Source organism: Triturus cristatus, chromosome 10 (assembly GCF_964204655.1).
Source record: "Triturus cristatus chromosome 10, aTriCri1.1, whole genome shotgun sequence".
NCBI lineage: Eukaryota > Metazoa > Chordata > Amphibia > Caudata > Salamandridae > Triturus > Triturus cristatus.
In genome coordinates this window covers 942,554,260-942,580,894 of record NC_140593.1, presented here as the reverse complement: position 1 = coordinate 942,580,894, position 26,635 = coordinate 942,554,260, and the positions used below count along the sequence as shown (strand labels likewise).

At 43.0% G+C, this 26,635-nt stretch overlaps 1 protein-coding gene across 2 annotated transcripts in view; it reads right to left on the bottom strand.

The window, feature by feature from the left end:
* VIPR1 (vasoactive intestinal peptide receptor 1) overlaps positions 1 to 25,259 on the bottom strand; it is an 806,458-nt gene extending 781,199 nt beyond the window's left edge. Inside the window, exon 1 of one of the 2 annotated variants that reach the window (XM_085628778.1) lies at positions 24,787 to 25,259. In XM_085628778.1, coding sequence (XP_085484904.1) covers positions 24,787 to 24,846 — 60 coding nt within the window. In that variant the 5' untranslated portion in view covers positions 24,847 to 25,259. The remainder of the gene's footprint in view (positions 1 to 24,786) is intronic. The other variant, XM_085628776.1, reaches the window with a different exon arrangement.
* Positions 25,260 to 26,635: the final 1,376 nt, after the last annotated feature.

Below are 26,635 nucleotides of genomic sequence, written 5' to 3'. Positions count from 1 at the left end.
TATTGATGGGTTTTCCAGGACTTTGGCTGGGTATAGAAGGAGGGATATTGGTCAGTGATTTGTGAGTTTGGTAGGGTCAGCCAAGGGTTTCTTTAGGAGGGAGTTGATGGCTGTGTGTTTTCATGGTTGGAGGAAGGTGGCTGTACTTTTGGAGGTATTGAGGGTAGGGTGAGTGCCTTTTTGATAGGGATTGATCCTTTGTCAAAAGTGTGGTGGGAGCAGGGGTCCTCTGGAGCCCCGAAGTGAATGGTCTTCCTGAATGTTGTGGGTACCACTGTACTAATGGTATGTCATATGGTGACAGTGTTGACCTCCTTTGTCACTTGGAGATTTCAGGAGAGGGCCACGGGGTCCGGTTGTGTGAGGGACGTTGCTGTATATTTTTGTGTTTCTGCTACAAAAGTAGTTTGAGAGGTTGTTGCACAGATCTTGTGATGGCTTGATGTTTCCGGTGACAGCTGTGGTTGTGGTGATGCCTTTGACTATTGAGAATGTGTGTTTGCTGCTGTTGGAGCTGGCCTTTATTCATTCGACTATGGCCTTACTCTTGGTTTCTCAGATCAGCTGGTGGTACTTTCTCTGGGCGGCTTTGAAGGTGCTTTTTCTACTTCCCTTTGCTAGTTCTCCATTTCCGTTCCAGTGCAGTGTTGCATGCCCATTTTGAGGTCTTCTGTGTACCAGTTAGCTTATGTTCTGGTTTTTGCTGTGTTACTTTGTTTCATGAGGGCAGAGTGTCAGCACAGTTGGTGATCCACTTGTTGAAGTTCTCAATGTCGCGTGACAGGGTGCCAGTGGGTTCTGGTTTGTTCTCATGTCTAGAGGCCATCCAGTCCGTCTCTGTTAGGCTGTTCCAGTGTCAGGGTGCTGGGCCCGCAGTGGGGGCTCTTCTGGTTTGATTGATGTTGATTTTAAAATTTACAATGGTATGTTCTGTCTAGGTGATGAGTCTTGGTGATGTTTTGCAACCCCCTGCAAATGTACAATTTACAATGAGACTTAGTAGTGCGAAGGTCACATCATAAAATGTTCTCCATCAGATGGTGTGCATATTTCCAATTTCTAGTTTGCGTATAGTAATAGTACACCAGGCCGAAGTTGACTTGAGCCAAAATACAATGTAGCAGTCTTAGGCAGGACTGAGTGAAAGTAATATCCCCAACATTGTACCTAGTTCATGATCCACAAGCCAGTATGAAATAACACCTTATGAACTGTTTGCATGATGTGGAAAAAACTTAATTTATTGCAACTTTAGTTTCTCTTGTGACAATGGGCAAACACAGAATAAAATCACCCTCACTGTGTACATTACAATAATATTTGGGAAACCACATTGAGAAATTTGATTCTTCTTACTTTACATGCTAATACAATTTACTAATGTACATTTCGAGTGGTAGATGTTTAGCCCAGGGACACTGTCCCGTCTTGATTGAATTTAAAATAAAGCCCTGAATATTGATTTCCAAAGAGATTTAAAATATTTTCAATATTTCTTGGCAAGTGCATGATATTGTTCAATATGCATCCTCCTAGCTTTCCTAGGTATTGATGCATGGAGTTGTGTTGGACACAACATAGGGAACACTGTACATGTAAATTGTTTATCTAGGCAAGGGTGCAAGTTATAGTTAGTTAAATTAACTATGACTGATGGTTTTCAGTGTTTTTGTTGTTGTTTAAAATGTTACAATATAAAAGTGACATTTTCACCTAATTATAGCATCACCTTACCCTTTGTTTTTCTCAGTAAATTTCTAAGGTTTTTGAAACAAATTGAAGATTTAATTACCTTATAAACTATGCCTACCCCTTGGCAAAGGGTTACACGTAGTGGGATTGGCTGCAGGCCAGGACCTGCTCCTAGCCATAATCGGCAGGCCAATCACCCACAACCTCAATGAACACAAACTGTCTCTTTTTTTTATTACTTTCCCAATCCTGATGGACTCCTGCAGGATTCCATGTGGCTGTGATAGCTTCCGAGTGACTCTCACCAGTGTCTAGGGGCCACTGCTGGCTCCCATGAGACTCCAGGGGGATATGGTCACCTTAGGGCATGAGTTATAGTTTCTTTTAAATAAGTATAACTGCTGAATGTCTATGCTTTGTGTGAGTAAAATCTGAAACCAACTATAACGTCCCTTCAACCTTTGTTTTTTTAGTGAATATATGTGTGAATATATATATATATATATATATATATATATATATTTATATTACCTACTGGAGGTCGCCAGTAGGTAGTTATAGTTAGGACCTAGTTTCCATAGGAAAAGCGTTTTTTGTTTACCCAATAACTTTGGCGCCGCATGACGAATCATCCCGAAATTTTCAAAACTAGTGGGGTGCTCTGGTCAGCTCCTGTCTTGAAAGTTTCGGGGTGATTCGGCAAGCGGGGGCCGAGAAAAAAGGGGGTCCCAAAACGTGTTTTCTCCATGTTAATTCCCATAGGAAACTTTAGAAACGGCTACAGCCCGAACTGCTGAATGGAATTACACAAAATTTGGCAAAAAGGTAGTGCTTGCTTCAGAATGCGCCCTTTTTTTTAAATGGTGTAAATCCGTTCAGTAGTTGCGGAGGAATAAAAACATGTAGAGGTAAAAAAATCAATTTCCCATAGGACACTTTAGACACGGTTACAGACAAAACTGCTGAACGGAATTACACCAAATTTGGCAAAAAGGTAGTGCTTGGTTCAGAAAGCGCCCTTTTGCATCTAATTATCACATGGATGATGTCATCAGTGATGTCATCAGTGATGTCATTTGAGATGTAATCAGTGATGTCATCGGTGATGTCACTGACCATGTCATGAGTGAAGTAATATGTGACGTCATCAGCAGTGCATTGCGGGGGCGCGAGTTATAGTTAGCTGTACTAACTATAACGGGGGAATTTCTATGGTTTTGTACGAGTGAAATGTCCAACTAACTACAACTTTCCCTAAAACCTATGTTTTTTTCAGTGAATTTCTAAGTTTTTTTAAATGCTAATTTCTAACTATAACGTGCCTGAAACCTATGTTTTTTTCAGTGAATATATATATATATATATATATATATATATATATATATATATTCACTTAAAAAACCATAGGTTTCACACGTTATAGTTAGCTGGACATTTCCCTCGTAAAAAACCAATGAAATTCCCCTGTTATAGTTAGTGCAGGCAACTATAACTCACGCGACCGCAATCCTCTGCTGATGACGCCAGATATTACATCACTGATTACATATGTGTCTTTCTGAAAAATAAATATTTGTAATATATGTATAGCTAAAGATTAATGGAAGATGACATGGGTAAATAGGTGTCTAAATACAGTGATGTAATATCTGACGTCATCAGCAGAGGATTGCGGTCGCATGAGTTATAGTTGCCTGCACTAACTATAATGGGGGAATTTCATTGTTTTTTTACGAGGGAAGTGTCCAGCTAACTATAACATGTGTGAAACCTATGGTTTTTTAAGTGAATTTGCAAGGTTTTTTAAATGCTAATACCTAACTATAACGTGTGTGAAACCTATGGTTTTTTAAGTGAATTTGTACGGTTTTTTAAATGCTAAGTTATGTATTTATTAAAAAAAAATTTCTTCAGGTTTTTCACCGTGCGCGGCACGGTGCGCTTCGAGCACCGTGCACGCGCTGTGAGCTCTCGGTGCGCTTCGCGCACCGAGCGCCCACGATGCGTTGTGTGTGCCGTGCGCGCGCGGTGCGCGCATCCCGCGCTTTTTTGTAAAAAAAAATAATATTTTTTTCACCCTTGGGGGTCCTTCAGTGACCCCCTGACAAAGGCTAGGGGGTCAGGAACTGTCCACCCTGCCCCCTTTTCACGTTCTCCACCTTTGTTTTTCACTGCCTCAGACTGCGAGAGACAAAATGGCGGATGACACTTCCTGATTTCGACCGATTCGAATGTTTACTGACATCTAACAACCAATCAGAATTGCGCTCGCGCACGTCACCATGCGCGCACGGTGCGCGCTTATAGATATATATGTACTTTTAACTGAAATTTTCTCAGAAACTACTGAACAGATTGACTCCAGATATTCAAAAGGCACATCCCTGACCTGAGGACTACCTCTCTGCCAAATTTCAAGTAATTCTGTTCAGCCGTTCGGGCTGTGCCTTGGACTAAAGGTCCCTATGGAAAAATGCATGGGGAAAACGCATTTTGGGACTCCCCTTTTTTCTCGGCCCCCGCTTGACTAATCACCCCGAGACTTTCAGGGTAGGAGCGGAGCGGAGCGCCCCACCTATTTTGAAAAATTTGCGAGGATTCGTCAACCGGCGCCAAAGTTATTCAAAATAGAATTTTCAGATTTCCTATGGAAACACGGTCTTAACTATAACTATCTACATATATACATATATATATTATCTACTGGCGGTCGCCAGTAGATAGTTATAGTTAGGACCGTGTTTCCATAGGAAATCCGCAACATTCTATTTGGAATAACTTTGGCGCCGGTCGACGAATCCTCGCCACATTTTCAAAACTAATGGGGCGCTACGCTCCGCTCCTACCCTGAAAGTCTCGGGGGGATTCGTCAAGCGAGGGCTGAGAAAAAAGGGGGGTCCCAAAACGCGTTTTCCCCATGCATTTTTCCATAGGACCTTTAGACACAGCTACAGCCCGAACGGCTGAACCGAATTACTTGAAATTTGGCAGAGAGGTAGTCCTCAGGTCAAGGATGTGCCTTTTGTAGGTCTGGTGTAAATCTGTTCAGTAGGTCCTGAGAAAATAGCATTTAAATCAATATATATATCTGTAAGCGCGCTCCGTGCGCTTACCGTAAGCTTACCGTACGCGTACGGTGCCGTGCGCGAGCTCAATTCTGATTGGTGGTTACATGACTGTAAACATTCGAATCGGTCGAAATCAGGAAGTGTCGGCCGCCATTTTCTGTCTCTCGCACTGAGAAACAAAGGTGGGGAACGTGAAACGGGGGCAACGAAGAGAGTTGCAGACCCCCTAGTGTTTGTCAGGGGGTCCAAGAAGGACCCAAAAGTACGAAAAATAAATTTAATAATTTTTAAAAAAAATCGCGTGTTACGCGTACGGTAAGCTTACCGTACGCGCACGGCAAAAAAAATAAAAAATAAAAAATAAAGAAGTAACAATCACATTTATTAAATAAATTAAAGGACCCACAAGGGAGAAAAAAACAAATGTTACTGCGTAAAAAAAGGCGAGGCGCGCACGGCATGGACTGCGCAACGTGGGCGCTCGGTGCGCGAAGCGCACCGAGCGCCCACAGCGCGCGCACGGTGCGCGAAGGGTGTGCGCATAGTGAAAAACCAGAAAAAAAAATAAAAAATAAATACATAACTTAGCATTTAAAAAACCGTACAAATTCACTGAAAAAACCATAGGTTTCACACACGTTATAGTTAGGAATTATCATTTACCAAACCTTGCAAATTCACTCAAAAAACCATAGGTTTCACACATGTTATAGTTAGCTGTACATTTCACTCGTAAAAAACCAATGAAATTCCACGTTATAGTTAGATCAGGTAACTATAACTTGCGCGACCGCAATCCACAATGTGTAATTTCAGATGTCATCATTGATGTCATGAGTGATGTCACTGACCATGTCATGAGTGATGTACTATGTGACGTCATCAGCAGTTTATTGTGGGCGCGCAAGTTATAGTTACCTGATCTAACTATAACGTGGAATTTCATTGGTTTTTTACGAGTGAAATGTACAGCTAACTATAACATGTGTGAAACCTATGGTTTTTTAAGTGAATTTGCAAGGTTTTGTAAATGATAATTCCTAACTATAACGTGTGTGAAACCTATGGTTTTTTCAGTGAATATATATATATATATATATATATCCATATGCATATATATATATATAAGGATTATGTTCTGACTTACAAACAGATGAACTATTGTGGGTATAAATAGAATTTTCTTACTGAGACATAGCTAACATCCCAGGATTCAGTTTACAAGTCATTGCAATCTGACACTTAATCTGCTCGCTCTGAATCACATGGACCAATTCCTAGAATGCACAAACTTTTTGAATGGAAGTCCAAACCTTGAAACTGGCAGCTCAACTTTATGGAGCAATATAATAACACTACTTTGGGAGATATTGCCTGCAGGCTCAATTCATGTCTAGATTCAATGAGTTCTTATGAGAGCCATCACAGGAGCATGCTCCCATTTATCAAGACATGATGGAGTCATAGATTATCCTGTCCTCATCTTAATATTTGGGGACTGCAAGATATTTATTTGTACTTAACATATGTATTGTTTTGTAAGGCATGTAATGCGAAAACAGCAAAATCAGAATGCTCTGCCCCAGGGTTGGCTCGTGGATCTGTGCATAGACTTTCAGCCAATTCTTGATTGTGAGTCAGTATTACTTTGTTTACTCAGATTTACTATACTTTTTATGGCCACCCCTCCACCCCCACGGACCACGCCTGAAACCTCAGCATCATACTCAACTCCTCCCTCTCCATGACCAGATCTACGCTGTTGCCTCCACCTGTTTTAACACCCTCCGCATCCTTCGCAAGACCTTCAAATGGACCCTCCCCGAATCAAGGAAGAACGTAACCCATGCTCTCATAACCAGCAGGTTGGACTACGGAAACGCCCTCTACGCCGGGATCAATAAGTCTCTGCTCCACAAACTCCAGACCATACAGAACACCGCAGCCAGTCTCGTCCTTGGCATCCCTCGACACGAACACATCACTCCACACCTGCAAGACCTCCACTGGCTCCCCGTCGAGGAAAGAGTAACTTTCAAGATACTCACCCACGACTACAAATGCTGCCACAACACCAGACCCCAATATCTCAACGAAAGAATGTCCTTCCACGCACCCAAAAGGAACCTCAGATTGCCGCCACGCCCTCGACGAAACCCCATGCATCCGCATCGCAGAAAAAACCTAGAACAAGCTTACGATCAATATCAGGCATGCCCCCCTCTGCACATCTTCAGGAAGACCCTCAAGACCTGGCTCTTTGACTGACCAGTGCCTTGAGACCCTCACTGGTGAGTAGCACGCTTCAAAATTCCTTGATTGATTGATTATTGAACTCCAGAATGAAACATTTAGCTGGCTTTCTAAATAACAAAAAATTAAAAAATACACTGTACTACACTATATTTCACAAATATAGTGTGCCTCAATGTATTTTTTCTTTTTATACACATTATTTATTTTTTCAAGTTTACACAGTACCATGGTACTACCTACAAATCATCGCTCTATTTTTTTTAACTAGAAAAAGTAAATATGTAAAACATTATAAAAAACACTACTACATTATATTTAAGGGGAAAAATTCTGTAGTACAGTGCTTTTTTAATTTTATACAATTTTACAATTTTTTTTTTACAATTAGTCAGTGTTGTTTTGGGTTTTGAGGGGAATTATAGTGTAGTACACTATACTCAAAAAAATTAAAGAAATAAAAAAAGGTGTAAAATTTAAACAAACACTGTCAAACACTATATTATAGCCATATAGCCCACTGTTGAGGGCCCTGGACCCGAGTTATAGGCCCAAGCCACAGGCCAGGGCCCATAACGAGGCAAAGGACATTTAACAACCGGTATAGCCTAAGGAAGAAGGGCTATAAAAATATTAGAACATTCCATCCACTCAGGGTAAAATGTTCTAAATTTAAAAAAGAGAAACATATAGACAAGCATTGGAATGTTGGAGCAAATGGCTTATACCAGCCTTTATAAGACAGGAGCTATTCCATTGTCTTCAATGGAGCTCTCAACATTCCAATGTTCTAATGCCCCTTAAAACCAGAATGCACACTGCGTGGTCTTAGCTATATTTCACAATTTTAATTTTGGTTGGGCAAAATACCTTTTAGTCCACACTTACTCTGCATTTTGAGTTTTAAGGGGAAATATAGTGCAGTAGAGAGTGCCTTAAAAAAATATTTTTAATAATTGAAAAATATCAAAAAACACTGTACTTCACAATATTTTCCATTAAAACATAGAACACAATTCACTGTGGTCTAAACAATATGGTACTACTACAGTACTCCACAAATTTATTATCAAATATGTTAACTAATAAAACAACTTTTACTTACCTTTACACACTTATAGATTCTGATACATCCAGTTCTATTCACTTATAAAACAGTACAACACTATATTTACACTTACCAGCCACAACATAGCCAAAGTGTAATGTGAATTATGTGGTTGCTGTTTACTTTTATAAAGGCATTCTTTAGCCAGTCGTATATTGTTTCGTCATTGGCATGTACCATGCTATACCGCAAAATTGTTGTGGCATACCATGGCATATTTAACCTCTAACTTTTGCTGCCTTAAGGGCCTAATTCACAATGGTAAACGTATACTTTTCTGTAAGTTTATGACTGTTTGCTATTCACAAAGCATTTTAATGGTAATATCTTTATGACTGCGAAGTCTTGGCACATAAAACAAGCATTTGCAATGCAATAGGTCTCGTAATTGCGAGATTTTGAGCTATTGGCATTGTAAATGGTAATGCCTTTTATAATAATAAAAGGCATTGTCTTTTACAATACCAACAGGTCAAAGTTTTGAAAAGGCAAGACCTATTGTATTACAGAGAGCGTGGTGTCCCTAAAGTGGGCGCCACGCTCACCATTGAAGTTAAAAAAAAATGAAACAGAGCGAGGTGTCCCTGAAGCAGGCAATGGACTCACCATTAAAGTTTTCAAAAAATGAAACAGAGTGCGGTATCCCTGATGCGGGTGCCGCGATCACCATTAAAGTAAAAAAAAAATTAAACAGAGCGCTGTGTCCGTGAAGCAAGCTCCGCGCTCACCATTAAAGTTATTTGAACAAATGAAACACAGCGCGGTGTCCCTGAAGTGGGCGCCGTGCTCAGCATTCAAGATTTTTTTTAAAAGTTGGAAAAAAGCACAGTATCTCTGAGGTGGACGCCGTGTTCAGCTTAAAAGTGTTAAAGAACAAGAACTCTAATGAGGAATCGGAAGCCAGCGTTTATGAGGGACAATGACACAAGCCAATTAAAAATATGGGCAGAGTGTAGGCTGGGCTTCAAGTCCACACTCCAATACTGCATCCCTTGTAGCAGCGCATGTGCTGCCCAGATTCAACCTAAAAATAGACTGGTTTATCTTTTTATGTGCAGAGACTCTGCAGTCTTAAATAGATACTACTCACAAAATATGTTTGTGAATAGCAAACAATCATAAACTTTCACAAAAGTGTAATTTTACCTTTATAATCATTCCCTATAAGTTTCAAACTACACAAACAATTTAGATCTACAACCAAAAACGACCTTTTACACCACATATTCCATATTTCTCCCACATTTCACCTACTTAGCCATTTTCAAACTACCCCTCTTTAAACAATACTCTGCAACATGACATACCACTCCACCACACTGTAAGACACGCCACTCCACTCTGTGGCATGTCATTCCACTATACGAAAATCCACTCCACTCTACAACCGCCCAGTCCACTCTATGACACCGCATGCTACTCAAGTGTATGACACCACACTCCACTGTACAACGTAGTTACCCATCCAAACGTTGTCTATACTGGATGTCGCCAGTAAAACATTCCTGCTAGACAGCACACTAAGAAAGGTTTATGGATCCTCAAAGCACTCTGCAGAAGGCGGCCATGACATATGCCTCTTTGCTTTTGATATGCTATTAAATTTACCCTATCATTCAGTAAAAGCCAGATTCATCGTCCCAAAGCCAAAATTAGTAGTAAGGGGCCCTTTGTTCCTCTCCAGCACATTCACTGAGAAACCCTATTCATTATGGGACTAATGTCCAGTTAAACACTAATGTGACTAAAGTTCTTGGTTACAACAGTTTAACAGAGAAAAAGCTTGACTAGAGTATGGGGAGCCTGATTTTGCAGAGTCACCTTGTAAACATAGTTATATGCATCCTTCTATTTTAGGGTGCCAGATCACACCCCCACATAGGGCGGTGCTAATGTACTGTATGTTCTTTTTTTTTTTTACAATCTACTGCATTTTAGGAGATGTAGTCCTGATTCACTTTACAGACTCCATCCAGGATTTTGCAGCATCAATTTGAAAATTAAGCACCAGGGTTGACTAAATTATGTGGCAAAATAAGCCAAATTATGCAGCTAGGTCGGCACATTTTCTGATAATAGTACTTCATTATTATGTCATTTTGACACCTGTTAACACTGTCTGAGCATAGGCTACGCCTCATTAGTAACACTTTTTTTTTTTTTTGATTTCAAAAGAATTTATTATTTTAAGGGAGTAAAAACAAGCATAGAATACAATCAAGAATGATACAAATGATATCAGCTAAAAGACATTCAACCTGGTAAAATGAGAGTTAAAACTTAAAAAAAAAAAAAAAACACCTTACAAAGTTCATTAATCTGGAAGTATCAGAGGAATGCATTGAATAAGGAAGAATCAATGGATAATCAGGAGCCGTGTTTATCAAAAGTATCATCATCATATAATAACTTAGGGATGAAGGGAAAGAAAGGAAAGAAAGCAAAGACAGAAAAAGAAAGAAGAAAAGAAGAAAAAAGACAAGACAAGATGAGAAAAGAGAAGAGGATTTCCAAAGGATTCACCCAACAACAACACCATCATTAACCAGGCACATCAAAAGGGTATTGAGCCACCAAACCCTCTGAGGCTCTTTGCATGTACGTATCTAGAGTCAGCCACACCTCATTAGATATAGACGGAGAAAGGTGAGCATGATCAACTGACGTATGAGCACTACGCAGAAAAGAAACCCATGCCCACCAAGTATGATAAGAGACTGAAGAAAAAGATTTCCACTCCATGAGAATTACCTTGACTGCAATAGATAGTAAAAGATCCAATAATTGTAATTCCATGGCATCTAAGGGCAACGGGACCGAGGCAGCCAGCGGACCTAGAAGAATTAGTGGAAAAGAGAGTTGAAACTGAATATCAAAGATAAGCATGAGGTGTTTGTGAACTAGACTCCAAAAGGGTTGGAGAAGAGAGCAATCAAAGAACATATGTTGGAAATCACCAGGTGCTAGCCCACAACTCCAACATCGATCATCGTCCTTGAGATTTAGCGCGTGTAAACGAATGGGAGTCCAGTGAAGAAGATTAATAGAGAAAAACTTAGATTGCATTAGTGAGGGGGCGATTTTATTACGAAGAGAAAGCCTACCAATATCTTGCCAAGTGTCTGAAGAAATATGATCGGTGATCTCATGCCCGAAATGACGTAACCATTTTTGCTGTGCAACAGTTTGGGTAGGAAGTGTCGAGGACGACAAAAATTTATAAATCCTAGATGCAACATGACCAGACTTAATCCATAAGTGAAAAAGCATAATCATAGGGGAAGAAGGCTGAAGCTGTAATCTAGCAAGTGCTACCTTTATCTTAAGAAAAGTATAAAAATCTATATTAGATAAAGAAAATTGCTGGGCCAGGGTAGAGAAAGGAAGAGGGTCATTTTTGGAATCATACAAATGTTTAACAAGAGAGATACCTTTCCCCGACCAATAAGACATCAAGTCCGGATCAATATTAATCTTAATTTTGGAATTGCGCCAAATGGATGACCATCTAGTTTTATGCAACGGAATCGCCACTCTCATATCAATTTTACGAATCGCAGCAACAGTATCCAAAATAATAGATCTAGAAAATGGAATGAAAAGAGTATTTGTGGTTAAGAAAGAGGCCGTTGGAAGAGGAGAGGCCAATTCCTGTTCTATTAGCAACCAAGCTGGAACATGCATAAGGGGAGGGGAAAACCAGAGCGCACCTTGAGAGGCTAGAAAAGCAGATTGATACTTCCCCCAATCAGGAAGATTACATCCCCCCAACTCATAGGGTTTCCTCAAAAATTTATAGGCAATTCTAGCCCTTTTATTATTCCATAAGAATTTGGAAGTAATTAAATCAAGATCATGAAAGAAGGCATCAGAGAGCTTTACTGGAAGCATAGAAGAGACCTCATTAGTAACACTTTAACGCTCAAACACAGCAATAGACAACAGAAAAGTGACCAGTCAACCTTTGCAATGGGTCATTCACAGCACTGTAACAGGTGCCTCTGCACTTTTAGTAACTTTTGAACTGTTTGAGCTAGAAGCAAAAACTTTATTTTTGGTTAAAATCTGCAGATTTGGCAGCAAATTATGGACTATGTGGGAAATGTGGTATATCCATAATTATGTGGAAAAAACGATGTGGCAGCAGTATCACATAATTCCAGTGGCCCTGAATATAATTTTGCATGAACAAATGCTCAACACAAGGAGGATCAGGCAGAAAACCAGAGCTCAGTGTGGAAAGCATCACATTGCATAGGTCCTTATATGGAATTTGACAGAATGGATACTCTGGCAAAATGTGGTGGATATTGCAACTTCTACATTAAAGTGCCATAAGCAATAATACACCTAATATATGGTGGATGGTACTTCTACAACCTTTGTGAGGGAGAATTCAGACTGCCAAACTCAAAATAAGGAGCATCGTTTGCTATTCTTTCAAACTGGAAACTGCACAGGGAGAAAGCAATTTACACAGGATTATACCGTTTGGTTGAGGGGGTAGAAAGGATTAAACGATCAGGCCTTGCTACCAAGCTCTCCAATGCCATGCCTGATACCTTAAATCAGTTCTCACATTGTAACCAACATTGCCCTGCATTCTGGGAAGTCTAATATTCCCATTGCATGGGCTAAGTACTCCCAGGATGCAAAGCGCTAAAAAGCCATGATTTGCTTCAGGTGTCACACTGAACACATCACCCCTTGGCAGCTACGATAAGACAGGGCTACTGGAAAACTCCCTGCCACTCGGGACATCAAACTTTCAGTATCAGGATTCCAATTTACAAATAATTCAAAATAGAACTTCGTTCAGTACTTGTGAAACCAGCCTTTATCAGATAGTCACATTCCCAGCGCAAAAGCTTGTATGTGCCAAAAAGATGTCACAAACGCGTTGCTAAATGGCTTTACGTCGCGAAACAGCTGTAGACCCCTCATAAGTCATGCAAACTGTCCAAACACCCCGTGAACGTCGTGTTAAGGCATGTAAACTAAAACAGGACCGCCTGGCTCTGCATTGAATCTACCACCACATGAAAACACGCGCAATTGGCAAAAGGAAAATCCTGTGACTTTGGTCGCGTGGCAAAATTACAGCTATTATCCAATTAGCATTTAGGTAACTCCGAGTATTCAGATTTGTACTGGAGGGTTTATGAGAGATCTCGCGCAACACCACACTCGTTGGTCTAAGGCAAAACCCTGCGTAGTTGTATGTTAAAAAAAAACATTATTAGGGCGAGCGTGGCCAATTGCATCATCACCGAATGACGCGCAGGAAATGCGGCTTTTTTTGTCGTTCGCACAATGCGCCTCTTCAGATTTCCTCACACAAGTGGGTCGCGGTAAATCTCGGTAAACTTGGCAACTTGGCTTCTAGCCCACACCCCCTTTCGAAAACGCAACCTGCTGCTGCAGCGGCATTTACTGCTCCGTCGGTAAACAGGGAGAATCTACCAGCTGGGCTATGAAGAGCAGATGACGCGCGGCAGTCCCACGGCAGAAACAAATGCCTCAAATCGCGGCGCTTCCATAATTAATGCGCGCGCCCTAATTGAGTGAATCGTCGATTAGCCAGTCTGCAGGCATTTGCTGACTAATGTCTTTTGGAAGCGCCGGTGCAGTAGGTGGGAGGAGCTAATGTTAAATTATTGATGTATTTTGCCAAAAATCGTGACTTCAGATTCACCCATGGGTTTTATGTTTCTTTTGAAGGCGTGAATTTTATGTTTCCTGTAGATAAAAGGCAAAGTAGTTCAAGTTTTGAGTTCTGTGCCAAGGAAATCAGCTAATGGAAAGTGAATGCATAAATATGCTCTGTGGAGACACTTGAGTTTAATCTACTTTACACTTGAATGGCAAAGATGTTCAGAATGGACTTCTCGGTTTTTACCAGACCACATTTTAAGATAGCTGGCGGATTTAGACGTTCATGTGTGTGTGCTATTGAAGGGGTTTGCGTGCATCCAACACGCCTCGGAGTGCTCCTCTATTCCCATAGCTCAGGTGGTTAATGCACTTGTAGAAACGTTTGGTGTGAAATCTCAGATTTTATGTTTGCGTTAACATAAAATAGCTTAGATCAGTACTATGCCTACTGTAGAGCATCGTGTGGAATCTGCAGGTATTTACTTTAAGAAATCTCGGTGGGTTTGTATATGTATTGCTATATGGATGATAACATGAATGGCACAAGGTCCAATCCTAGTAAAATAGCTCAGGGAGTTACGACCCCCCCCCCCCCCTGCTAACGGCGGCGTGCAACCTGTAAACTCTATATAATTGAATCTTTGCAGCTTCTAACTTCATCTTTCATTCTACTGAGGGTGACAAAATTAGTTCCATCACGTGGGATTGTAATAACACATATTATTAAATTACAAAACGAAATCCAATTATTAATCTGTTGCATGCAAATGGTAATTGTATTGCAATTATGCCCAGAGATCTACATTAGGTACACACAGAACTTCAGAATTAAAAGCAATTGAATTTTGTCTCTTTGCTGCTAACTAAATTGACACAAAGAGGGTGTGTCTTTGATTCGTCTAACAGAGAGAGAGAGAGAGAGAGAGAGAAAGAGAGAGAGAAAAATGGGGTACATCCATTGTACACCCTTCAAAAGAAACTAGGTGAACACACAAAATGCAACGCTGAAAATGGTTGTGCCATGCACAGGCATTAAACCTATCTTGGTGGATAGGTATGTGTTTCAGTTACACTGGATGAGGAAGCCCCACCCACGTTTTGTGTTATGCTTCATCATTGGCTACCTCACCCCACCTTAGTAAGAGATGCTTCCTCTGTGGGCTCAACCGCTGTATGAGGAAGTTCTTTAGAAAAGACACACTGAGTAATGTGTAATACAGAAAAGCTAAAATACCTTTCGGTAAGACTAAAGAATTACCTTTAATAGTAGGTATCACCGGTATTGTTAAAAACAAAGGGCAAAGGGGCACTTAGACAAAAGGAACTATGGATTGTCCTTAAAGTGAGGTATGCAGAGGGTGGTGCAGGGGAGAGAGAGGCTCCAATCCCTACCCCGTCAGATGCTGTTATGCACAGCACACATGTAACATGAATGGGTGCTGGTGGTTGTGCATTAGTGTAAGCGCACAGCAGAGCGTCAAACATGGGGGGAGGGGGTGGGGGATTTGAGAGAACTGTCTCTGAACTCTACTCCACATAAAAATAGCTGCCAGAACTAAAAACTGATTAATTAAGGAAAAAGAAAGTACATTTTGTGAGCTAAAAAAGCAATTGATCAAGTATAGTAAATCCTATTATGCTAGGCATGGTGACTGACTAGACTTTTTATTATAGATAAATACACAAAACTATAAACAGATTTTCAAAGAGTAGTGTTTTGCATTTTCTACCTTTTTGCACTCTATTGTTATACAATTTGAACAATAACTCGAATTCTCTATGATTCTGCTATAACACAGAAAACAACACAACACATCAATAATGAAGCCATGACCAATGTGTGCTTTTCTAAAAAACAAAACGTCCTGACGGGTGCGTGTGTGTCTATAACTTATATCATTGACAGTCCACTATTCATATTTACTTGCACAAGTCTGTTGACAATACTATAATTGAGCTTAAGTTTTTTCTTTTTACCTGATGAAGCCTCTGCATTGATCACTGAGTAAACCGAAACATGTGTCAATGTAGAGTGTAGATTTGAAAATATGGAGATGGAAAAACATACCTGGATGTTTTTTTTGCAACTCCGTAAATCAACCTTTACATATAAGTATTGTAATACTACGTCGCCTTTCAAAACTCGAGTGGTTGCTTTTCTTTTAACTTCGACATTAGTGGTTGGTACAGACAGTTGTTCACACAGCGCCTGCTAAAAGGCGCATTTTCTTGTTTTTCCACTTCACTAACAAAACATTGTTTTAGAAAATCACTCTTAATAGACTGTTGTTTCAAAACCTGCTAACATATTTCACTTTTTTTACTGAATAATGCATCTCCAAACCATGAGTGGCCACTTCACTCCATGTCAATTAGGAAAATAATTCCAGTCTTATCCTTTTGTGTGCCATCTTAATGCCTCAGGGCATTGTACTCTTGGTTTGCTGCTATTGAACTAATTAGACCAATACACCTGATAGTAGTAATTTGCAGTTGAAAAGTTCAGGACTGGAATTTGTATCTGTGATCAGGTTCAGAGAGGGTGTTTATTATAAAGTATTGATGGAGAGCTTTGTAGTTGAGACTGACGACATTGTGAGATTCTCACAGTGCCTGTCCCTGGGTCATAAAGGTGTTCACTATACATGCTCATCCAATTCCTTGGCTTCTCTACAGAGCACAGAAAGCAATGGTCACATATGTGCAAATTTTAATTGCGAGCAAAAGGAACTATTGATGGACGGAATGCTGAACAATGCGAACATTCACCCCCAGTCGCAAGGATCTGGGTTAAATCCATTGTTCTTTTGCTCACCATGCCGTCCCAGTTTGGACCAAGCCATGTAAAAATCAGTCTTGACCCTGTCCCTCATGGGAATAGTCCAGCCCGACCTGCCAAGCCAGGTCCTCCCTGGACCAGAAGGAAGAAGTGGAATGACTCAGACAAACCAAAGACCAGTGCCGGATGTATGATGATACAACGCGTACCATCACAACGCGGTATGTTACATCGCAGTCGTGACAACGCAAGTCATTACATCGACTTGCGTTGGAGGGCGCTGGATTTAGGAATAGTGTGAATTACTATTCCAACTCCAGTCTACGTACCGTAGGGAAGGTGTTGGAATAGTAATTCACACTATTCCTTAGTCTAGATCGCCCTCCAGTGCAAGTCGGTGTAACGACTTGCGTTGTCACGACCGCGATGTAACCATACCGCGTTGTAATGGTTGCGTGGTAAAGGATGTTTCCCCCAGTGCCATATCAACCGTCTTTAGTAAAGCTCATAAGGATAGAGGGAGAAAAAGGGAAGAGCCTAACAAAGTGTAAGACTGGTGAGGAAGTGGTGTGAAGCGGAGAATGGGAATGACTGAGCCAAGCCGCAGACCACTATCATGTCAATAGTCCTTATTCATCTTCAGTTGTCTGGCTCATACTTTCGGAATTGAAAAAAAAATCTATTATAATTAGTCACAAACAGATCATTGTTGTAACTCATTTATCTAGCAAAGTCAAAGATCCTAGCTTGTTTTAGTCAAAGGTTTGTTGTTGTGCAATACATCTGATTACAATAACAGAGAACTCACAGACAAGCGCCCAATTAAACCAATCAGGCTACTAGGGTTAGAATGATCCAGCCTATAAAAAGAATGCTGCAGCAGGATTGAGGGTGCCCTAGGAACTTGAAGTCATAAAATAACTCTGTACTACATGTTTACGCCTAAAAATAATTATGTCACATCAGTGGCGTAACAAAACTTGAGGAGACTCCCCCTGCAAAGTACATGGAGGGGGCCACCACGGGCCAAGGGTCTACCACCCATGTACAGTGAGGGAGGGGGCCCACTATAGATCTGGCTCCCCACGCACTGCGGGAGCTGCTGGGGCTACTGCTATGCCTCTGTCTCACAACCAATGAAAACGCAGTGCAGTGATACCCTGCTTGGATGTGGTAACGTGCACTGGAAATGGAGGGGGAGAGTTAGAGGCAGGTGAACAGCACTACTGGAGTGAAAAGCATCAGGAATGCAGTCCTACAAAGGAAAATGCATGGCTACCACCTCACAGTTATTTGATTTGTGACCAGAAGTGCATTCCTGCTGTTTTGTTGCTCACTGCAAGCCTTCTGTTTGGGCTCAAGCTCCCAACCTATCTACCTATTCTCCCTATGTGTTGAGCAAAATAAAGGGAACGTGAATACAGAGGAAGACCACTGCAGAAGGCGTATTCTAGACCAGATTAAAAAGAATTGCAAAGCCGATATGTCTCACTTTTGGGACCAATCAGATTTGTCAATGATTTTTAACCATGTGCAGCATGGCTAAAGAGCTAAAAAAAAGCATTTGGGATGGCACACCATGTTACTTTTCAGGCATATACACCATGCATGACATGCCTTCAAAATGATCTGGGAGCTGTCTTTTTTTCTTTGTAGTTACTGATCTGAGTTGGATCAGTAACTAAATGAAGAAAAAAAAGAGGCAAAAGCTTTTTAAGCAGATGGAGCAATGCAACATGGGGTTTGAACCAACTTGGGCAGAAGGAACCCTGAGGGCGGGTGAGGGGAAGCAGATGAAAAAAAAAGGACAGTGAAGCACTGGGGAGGAACAAGCAGGCGAAAGAGAGCAACTTGGAGCGGGCAGGAGAGAAGCACATGGGTGGGAAAGCAAGGGGGAGGTACCTGAACATGAGGTGAGCGCAACATGGGGGTGGAGAGAAGCACATCGAGCCTGAGACCACAAAGAACGCTGAGGGAAACAGATGAATATCACATGCACTCCCTCGAAGTGCTTAACCTAAAAGAAAAAAGTTTTGGCATGAAAAGCATGCAGTGGATGCACAGAAGCCAACCAACCAAAAGAGATGGATAGACTATGTTGTGCGGGAGGGACAAACACAAGATTAACAAACTGGGACACAAACAAGAAGCAGGCAACTGAAAATTACAGTATAGCCAGCCAATTCTAAGCAATGGGTGAACTCCAAGCTCCTGCATGTTTTTGGTAAGCCCACAGTATGTCTCACAACAGGCAGCACAGACACTGTCTAAGAGGCAAGCCATAAAAGGCAGCTATTTTTAGGTCTCGCCTAGCGTTGCAGCGCATGCGCTGCTCGCTCGGCGAGATCTATAGTTAGAGAGGAGATTTTAGAAGGGGGCTTGAAGCCCCGCCCCTCATTTCCATTGGCTTGCGTCACTGTTTATGCTCAACGGTGGCCTGCCATTGGAAATGTTTTTTTTTTGTCACTGCCCTTTCTCCTTTTCAGACGGCCCATTCAGACAGGATCGTCTGCTTCACGGCTGTCGTGAAGCACTTTCTTATCTTTAGGGGGCCATCTGTTTTGACTCAGCCACGTGTTTATTTTTGCATCGCACTTTCACTTAAAGTGAAAGTAAAAGCGAGATGCAAATATAAACAAGCAGCTGAGTGAAAACAGATGGCGAGCGCTTGTTGCTCTTGCTTCCTAGCGCGCCTCTTGTTTTAAAGAAGCGCCCTCTCTCCGCCCAGGTCATCTGCCCGATTGAATGAATCATAGTGTCTGGAGGCACTGACTGTGAAGAACCAGCAGCACTTTCGTGTCACTTGCAATGTTATGCCGTGTAATCGGTTTAATGGGAGAGTGTTTTTCTTGGCCTCGTGTAACCAGCTTCTTTGCGCCCTGTGTCGTTTTTAGCATCGTCGATATTTTTAACCAGCGCAGCCTGCATCGTGAGAACATCCGGGTGCCCTGGTTGGGGCTAAAACAAACTCGTGATTGGCCCTCCGTTCTCCCTCTCATACACGTCAGACACTTACGCGCCACTCGCCAGTCACCCCCCTTTTTAATTTTGGGAAGTCGGGCCTACTGTTTCTGTGGCTGACAGCTGCTGGCTGGAGGCCGTTGTGCAACTGAAGGGTTCACTGTTGGTAACCGCGGTCCAGTCCACTAATACTGATCGGAGGGGATGTGCTGTATTTTAACCCTACCCGCCAACAATACCACCAAAGCTGCTGGGCTCCATTCAGATCCTTCCATCCCCCCTCCCCTCTCCTTCATGTACCGCCGCTTCGCCGTCCTGGGCAGTTTCCCTTTTGGAATGGCCCGTCGGACCACTTGGGGTGCTTTGAACAATCAGCCTATTCTTTTGGGGCCGCCAGGCGCGGTCAGCGCCTTGTGATATTGCTCAGTCATCAGTGCGCTAAGGCCCTACATGGGCTGGTGGTCACTGGGCTCTCTGGAGCTGCTGGGCCATTCTTAACGCCGAGGGTTCAAGCCAGTGGTGGTGTTTCTACCTGTCTGGCTGCATCAAGGGATCCCGGACCTCCTGGTGACATGTACTGATGGTAACAGGGAGGGAGGGTGAGAGCTTCACTGGCTTGTGCCGTGCTCCGCAAGTCACACTGTGCGCAAGGACTCACCCTGCAGCCAAAGCACAGAGGGTCGTTAGAAAGCACTTCGCCCTCCCCCCCTTCCATCATAATTAGGGCTCCCGGACCTTCAGGTGACATGTACCGGTGGTGACAGGGAGGGAGGGCAGGACTTCACTGGCCGGTGCCGTGAGCCGCAGGTCACACTGTCCGCAAGGACTCACCCTGAAGTCAGCGCATGGAAGGTAATTAGAAAGTACTTTGCCCCTCCCTCCCTCCAATACCATCATAATTAGGTCACTGTTAAAGCAAGCACAGAAAGAAGGACACGGCTGAAAGGCCAAGAGTGCACAAACACGAGGGCGTGCAAAACAGCGGCTCATGTGACGCCCTAAACAACCACCTCCCTGAGGGTGCAAACTCCGCTTCATAACAGCGCTTCTTTAACCCCACCCCTGTTCGTAGGCACCCACTATTAGGGTTATTACGGTTCTCCCATAACATAGTGCTTCTTTAACACCACCCCTGTTCGCAGGCACCCACTATTAGGGTTATTACCGTTCACTGGCTCCAGACCGGAGATTTCTTTAACAAGAGCTGTCTGCAGGTGTGTAAGGAAAAAAGAACAACTCTCCGGAGTGTTCCAGGGCACTCAATCCAACAGTGCAAATAGAGAGTGCGCTAGCTGTGCAAAAACACTAATAAACAAACACATTTAAAAATAGAACACCTGAGATACTAAAAAAAGATGAAAAAAGTATGAAAGTTAAAAAAGCAATACGTGGACAACAGAAGGTTACATCCAGAGCGCATATGTCTACTGCGATTAATAACTTGTTCTCATAGCTCAAAATATAGCATTGAATAGAGATATTAATTCTTATTTTTAAAAAAACCTTAACGCGAGACAAGAAATGAGGCCGGAGTATTTGTCAATGTGGGTCAATCATGACATGTTCAATAACATCACCGACAACATCTCAATTGACATTGCAGTTAGAGTCAGCATAGTCATGGGCATACATCATGGTCATCTTAAGTACCCGCTCATCTCGGAGGTAAAGCTCACTCCTACCAAAGACTGATAACACCATAAAGAAGCCAGAAACAACAAGCATTTGCAATGCAATAGGTCTCACGATTGCGAGATTTAGAGCTATTAGAATTGTAAATGACAAGGCCTTTTATTTACGTTTTAAAAATAAAAACATAAATAAAAGTAATTGTCATTTACAATGCCAGTAGCTCAAACTTGCGTAAATGCGAGACCTATTGCATTGAAAATGCTTGTTTCTGATAGAGTGGTGTGGAGAGGTGGCAAAGTGATAAACAATTTTTACGTAGGTGTGAGGGAAACATGGCATAATATATTCAAAGACCACTGCTGGTATTCTATCCGAGCCAGACATAGTGACAGCACAGTCCTTCATATGTTACTTGCCAGACAATGCTGCAGTGCAGAGCCGGTGAAATGGATCAAAATAACAACATACCGTTCACATTGGACTTGCAGCTTCCGCGCCATGTACAGTGATATTATTAGCAAAATGGATTGTTCTGATTGTGTTTTCTTTTACAATACTCCATTCTACGTCACTAGCAATCATCCCAAAGCACTGAACAGGGGTATGGAAGATAGGACCAACAGGAACAACAGTGTGATGATCAGAGTTTTAGTATGTTTCAATTAAATGAAAGATAATCCATTTTATAAACTGCATCAGAGACCCAGAGTAGATATAGTAGGTTTAGAGTCTGTGAGATATCTCCGCAGCTGGCGCTCAACCCGCTCAGCTATTGTACCTGCACTGTGGCGCTTCGCAGGCATTTGTAAAGTGTTTGTACTGCGCTACACCCACTCTGGCCTGATTGCACGTCTGCCGTGGGAGCTGCTGGACAGCGCTGCAGGCATCTTCCACAGACACGCAGTACGCAATCTCACTGTTGGCTCGCATTTTCTGACGTGTTTGCTTCCTCAGACTGACATGCATTTATCGCATAGCACAGGCAGGGAGAGGGTGACACATCTCCCCCATGTTCATCGTGCGCCTCCCTGATATTAGTTTCCACGTGTGGACTAGTACGACTCAGTGCACTCGGTGCGGGGACAGCACACGCCACACACAGTGCACGCCGAGTTTACAACCTTGAATGACACAGACCCACCTCTCCCACGAGTCCGCTGCAACACACTCGCTCTTGTGCGGACCCCTCACTCCTGACTTCAGTTGTGTCAAATACCATACAATAAGAAATACGTCTGCAGTGGTCGAAATACCTGGGAGCATGCCTCTGTCTTTCTAGCGCTCGACTAGACCGCCAATTCCACCAGGTTCAGGCGTCAAACGATGATACAGTGGAACCAGCCCCCCTCCCCCCCACCCCTCCATAACTGTTTGTATCGCCGCTCACTGGAGCCCTCACTCTTTCGCGCCAACTCCTGCCCTTATCCTCCTCTATTGCCCTGACCCACGGGAAACAAACATAAGCGCCAGGGGTGCCACCCCAATGAAATGAGCTATGTAAAGCATTATGACACGGACGGGAACTGGATCGCTTCAAGGCGCTTCCAAGCTAGCGCCTAGTGATCTACTTGTTCTTAGTGATTATAACGTCGATGATTAGAGGTCAATGGGAAACGTAACACACAATCAGGCGGTGCTAGTGCTTTTTTTACTAGGCATACACCCCACCCCCCCCCCCCCCCTCAATCCCCCACTCCCGAGCTTCAGGCAACGTCTTTGGGCCAGAAACCCACTCTCATCAAGCAGAGTTTGCCATTGGACAAGCTAGCTGTTGCTATTTTTAACGCAGAGAACCCTGTTTACTATTCGCCTCTTTGAATATTTCGTGTATTTTGTAATTTTCACTGGTTACACTCTGGCTGGGGTACAGGTGAAAGGAGGTCCAGGTATTCATAATTCCAGAGGTTTTGTGCCACCGATGTGCAGAAAGGCCTGTCTGCTTTACAAAGTAAAGCACAGATATCTCAAAATCAATATCACCAGCATGTAAGTTAGGTGATGACGATGGCCGGCACCCCTGCCGGGCACTGACAAATACTCCATGCCCAGGGACACACAGATGTCATGGAGTACAGAAGTCAGGACTACAGCCTGAGACTTGTGGTTCCAAAGTCATTAACTTAAGCAGCTGAACAACACATCTCCTTCATATCACTCAGCCGTTTGACACTTATTCTGAATAATAAACGTCAAGAACATGATTGTCTAATATGTCAGAATTCTTTCAATATACATATGTGTTTGTTTTTCGCAATAGTAGTGGTATAGTATGATGTTGTCATTAATCAAGCACCCCAAAGCAGCCACTTTGTGGACTGGAGCTATGCAAAATCCCAATTAAGTGACATGTTTTTGGAATATGAAAACATTCACGGATGTGCCCTCCAATTCTCGCTGAACAGCTCTCCAATGCGCATTACTGTGCTGAAAGCTGCTCACCAAAGCGAACTCCCGCAAGGTGCCATGCTAAGGACGTGACAAGTGTCCAGTGGTCACTTGTACCCACAGGGATAAAAGGAACTCCCAAGAACAGAGGCTAACATGACCTCAGAGCACTCACGTTTCCCCCTCTATTCTCACAAATTATGACACCTCTCTTTCAGCACTCCTGATACCCACACCCCTTGTTTAACAGGATACAAACTTATCACTCTGGTGGTGACGACACCGCAAATCAGCGCCTGGCATTTACCCCCCCCCCCCCCCGAGGTCTTGGTCGCTGGAGCCACTACAGGCAGGATGACCAGGTAACTTCACGACCCTGGGTTCGCCATCTTTCAGTGCCTGGCTTTCCCTGTACAGGCACTTTCAAATGATGGCCTCTAAAACCGATTCAAGTAAAGGAAAGCCGGGCAAGTGCTCCTAAAATGCAGACATTGCCTAATGGTATAGATCCTAACTTTGGAAGTGGGGAACCAGGTACGAATCCTGGCGCCTCCTCAACATCCTGTGATACTGTGCCAATCACTTAATCTCCATCTGCCTAAAAACGGAAAAGAAAAAAAAATGCACTTGTAAACCGCTCTGATGTCAGTGGGCCAAGTTCTTCTATAGAATACTACACAAAATAATAATATAAGATAAAGCAAGCTGGTTACCCCACCCCTAGAAGGCATGTGACATGAAGCCCATTCCTTCCCGTAACTGAGCGCCCGACCTCACTCCCCCTTCACCTCAGACTTGAGATCGTGCATCAATCTGTCCTGACAGCCTATCGACCCCCACCTCAGGAAGTCTTTGCGGTGGGTCATCCATTGGTTGTAAATCCTGGAGACCTGAGTTCTGACAACGTCTTCCTCACGAGAGCGAAGGCTGTGATCCGTGGAATATACCACCCTATCTCCATGGACCGCAGTCACCTTGCCTGTCATTATAAGGCGCTATTTTAACATGCCCAAGCTTCAGAATTAAGTAAAATATGAAACATGGATTAGAAGCGTGGGTCTGCACCAACTGTCAATAACAAAAACAGATATAGAAAAGAAGAAACAGGATGTTTATCACACGTGTGTGTTTATACAAGACGTAGCTTATTCGAGAAACAAACAGAGTTCTGGGGGTATAATGCCCTCACATGACATTCCCACGCATACCACAGGTGCAGAAAAACATTACTGTAAACGTTTGGTTGTACTTACAGGTGTGAGTATCGAACTGCAGAGAAAAGAGAGCACAAGGCATGCTCTTAAAAACTCCATGACAACCGCAGAACCGGGGTCCGGCCCGTTCCTCCTTATTCAAAAGTATTTTAAATAACATCAAATGCCACCGTCCTCCCTCAGGGTAAGTAAAAAAAGAAGTAAAAAATAAAAGGATTAAAAAAAAAAGTTCAGTGCAGCTGGCAGGAAGTTGACTTGACAATCTTCGAAGCGCTGTGCGGCGCTTTCCTAACACACAGTGTGCGCTGGCAGAAAAGTCCTCTTGTCGTGGGCACCTGAGGGATGAATGAGTTGCATGTCCAGGCTCGGGGTGGCACTCGCAGCACAGCGGCTGTCAGTAGCAACGTGTTCCCTCCTCCCTGCAGGTCCAGGGAAACCCCTCAGTCAGCTATCTGCTCCGGTCTCCCCGTTCTGCCTTTCAAGCCCGCACTTTCATTAAAGAAAATAAAGTCAAGCGGAGGGGCGGGGCCCGGGTGAAGGCTGAGACGTGCGAGCCAGTCACGGTGCGGCTACGACATTGGGGGCGGCGCTTGGCGTAGTGGGTGAGAGCGTGGGAGGTGCTGGCAGGTGACATGCCGGGATCAGAAGGTGTGAGTGTGATAGTGCTCCACGCAGCCCTCCCGTCCAGGTTCACTCCTCAGCTGCACATACCGGTGGCTTCCCAACCGGCAGGAGGCAGGCACCCAATGTCTGAGGCGTCGGAGGCGATGGCCGGTGCTGTCCACACAGACAGGTTCACCTGCACGCTCGTGTGAGCTGTTGATGCCTGGGTCGTAACGTGGCCACTGTGACACCCCCTCTCAAGGGGCGCAGCTCAGCCTGTGGCTCCCCAGAGAGGTTAGGATGTCAGGAATCGTCACCGCATTTTGATGCGTGAGGCGGGAGGAGGAGTGATCGTTAATATCTCCTTCAATTTCCCTGAAATCTCCCATGACGGTTTCTGTGATCTGATTCGAAGCGCAGTTTGAAATTGCATGCGCCTTAAGTTTATCCTCGGGCAGTTCTGGGGAGCTCCTAACCTGGATGTTATCTCCCAGTTTTGATCTATAAATCGTCCATAAAAATCTCAAGACTCATCTTTTTAGAGCCGGATGTGACTCTGATATGACTTGCATCTCTAGTGTCAGTACAGCCGACGGTGCAGTGCGCTTTTATCAAGTATATGTTTCATTTATTCATCACAGAGATTCCCCCAGCTCTTGTGTCTCATAACTCAACATCACACGTGACCCATGCTCGTATATTTTATTTTTTATTTGTAGGCGCCTAACTAACACCATTACATAAAAAGACGTGCAATCGATATAAAATCACAAATCTGGACCTTGCACTTTCTCTGGGATTCGCAACATGAGAAGAATAAAAACGACAGTCATGTTGTTATAGCAAATAATAAAGGCGACATTTAAGCTGACAATGATAAAGTACATATGCAGAAAGAATGATAGCAGCATGCGAATGTATTTTTTTTTAAAGGCTTCCGCACTTATAAAAGAGCGCGTTGCATACATAGATTTGAAATAATAAAAGAATAGCGCAAATTGTATAAAGCTCAGTCAGTTCAGATAGATATGCCACAGAGGACGAGGTTAACCTTGCGATACGGCAAGTGTTGGCAGGAGAACCCAATATATCTGGGCTGTCAGCCTGGTGCAGTGTTTTTTGGCTTCCAGAAGTGCACTGACTGAGGCTATCCTCCCGTATTTACCTGGTGCTGAGGTCCCTGACATCTTGAGGCAGGATCCAAGGACTCGCTGTGTGTCTGAACCTGAGAAGAATACACAATTTGCGAGTAAGAGTGGACTAAAAGTTTTCAAAAATGGTAAAA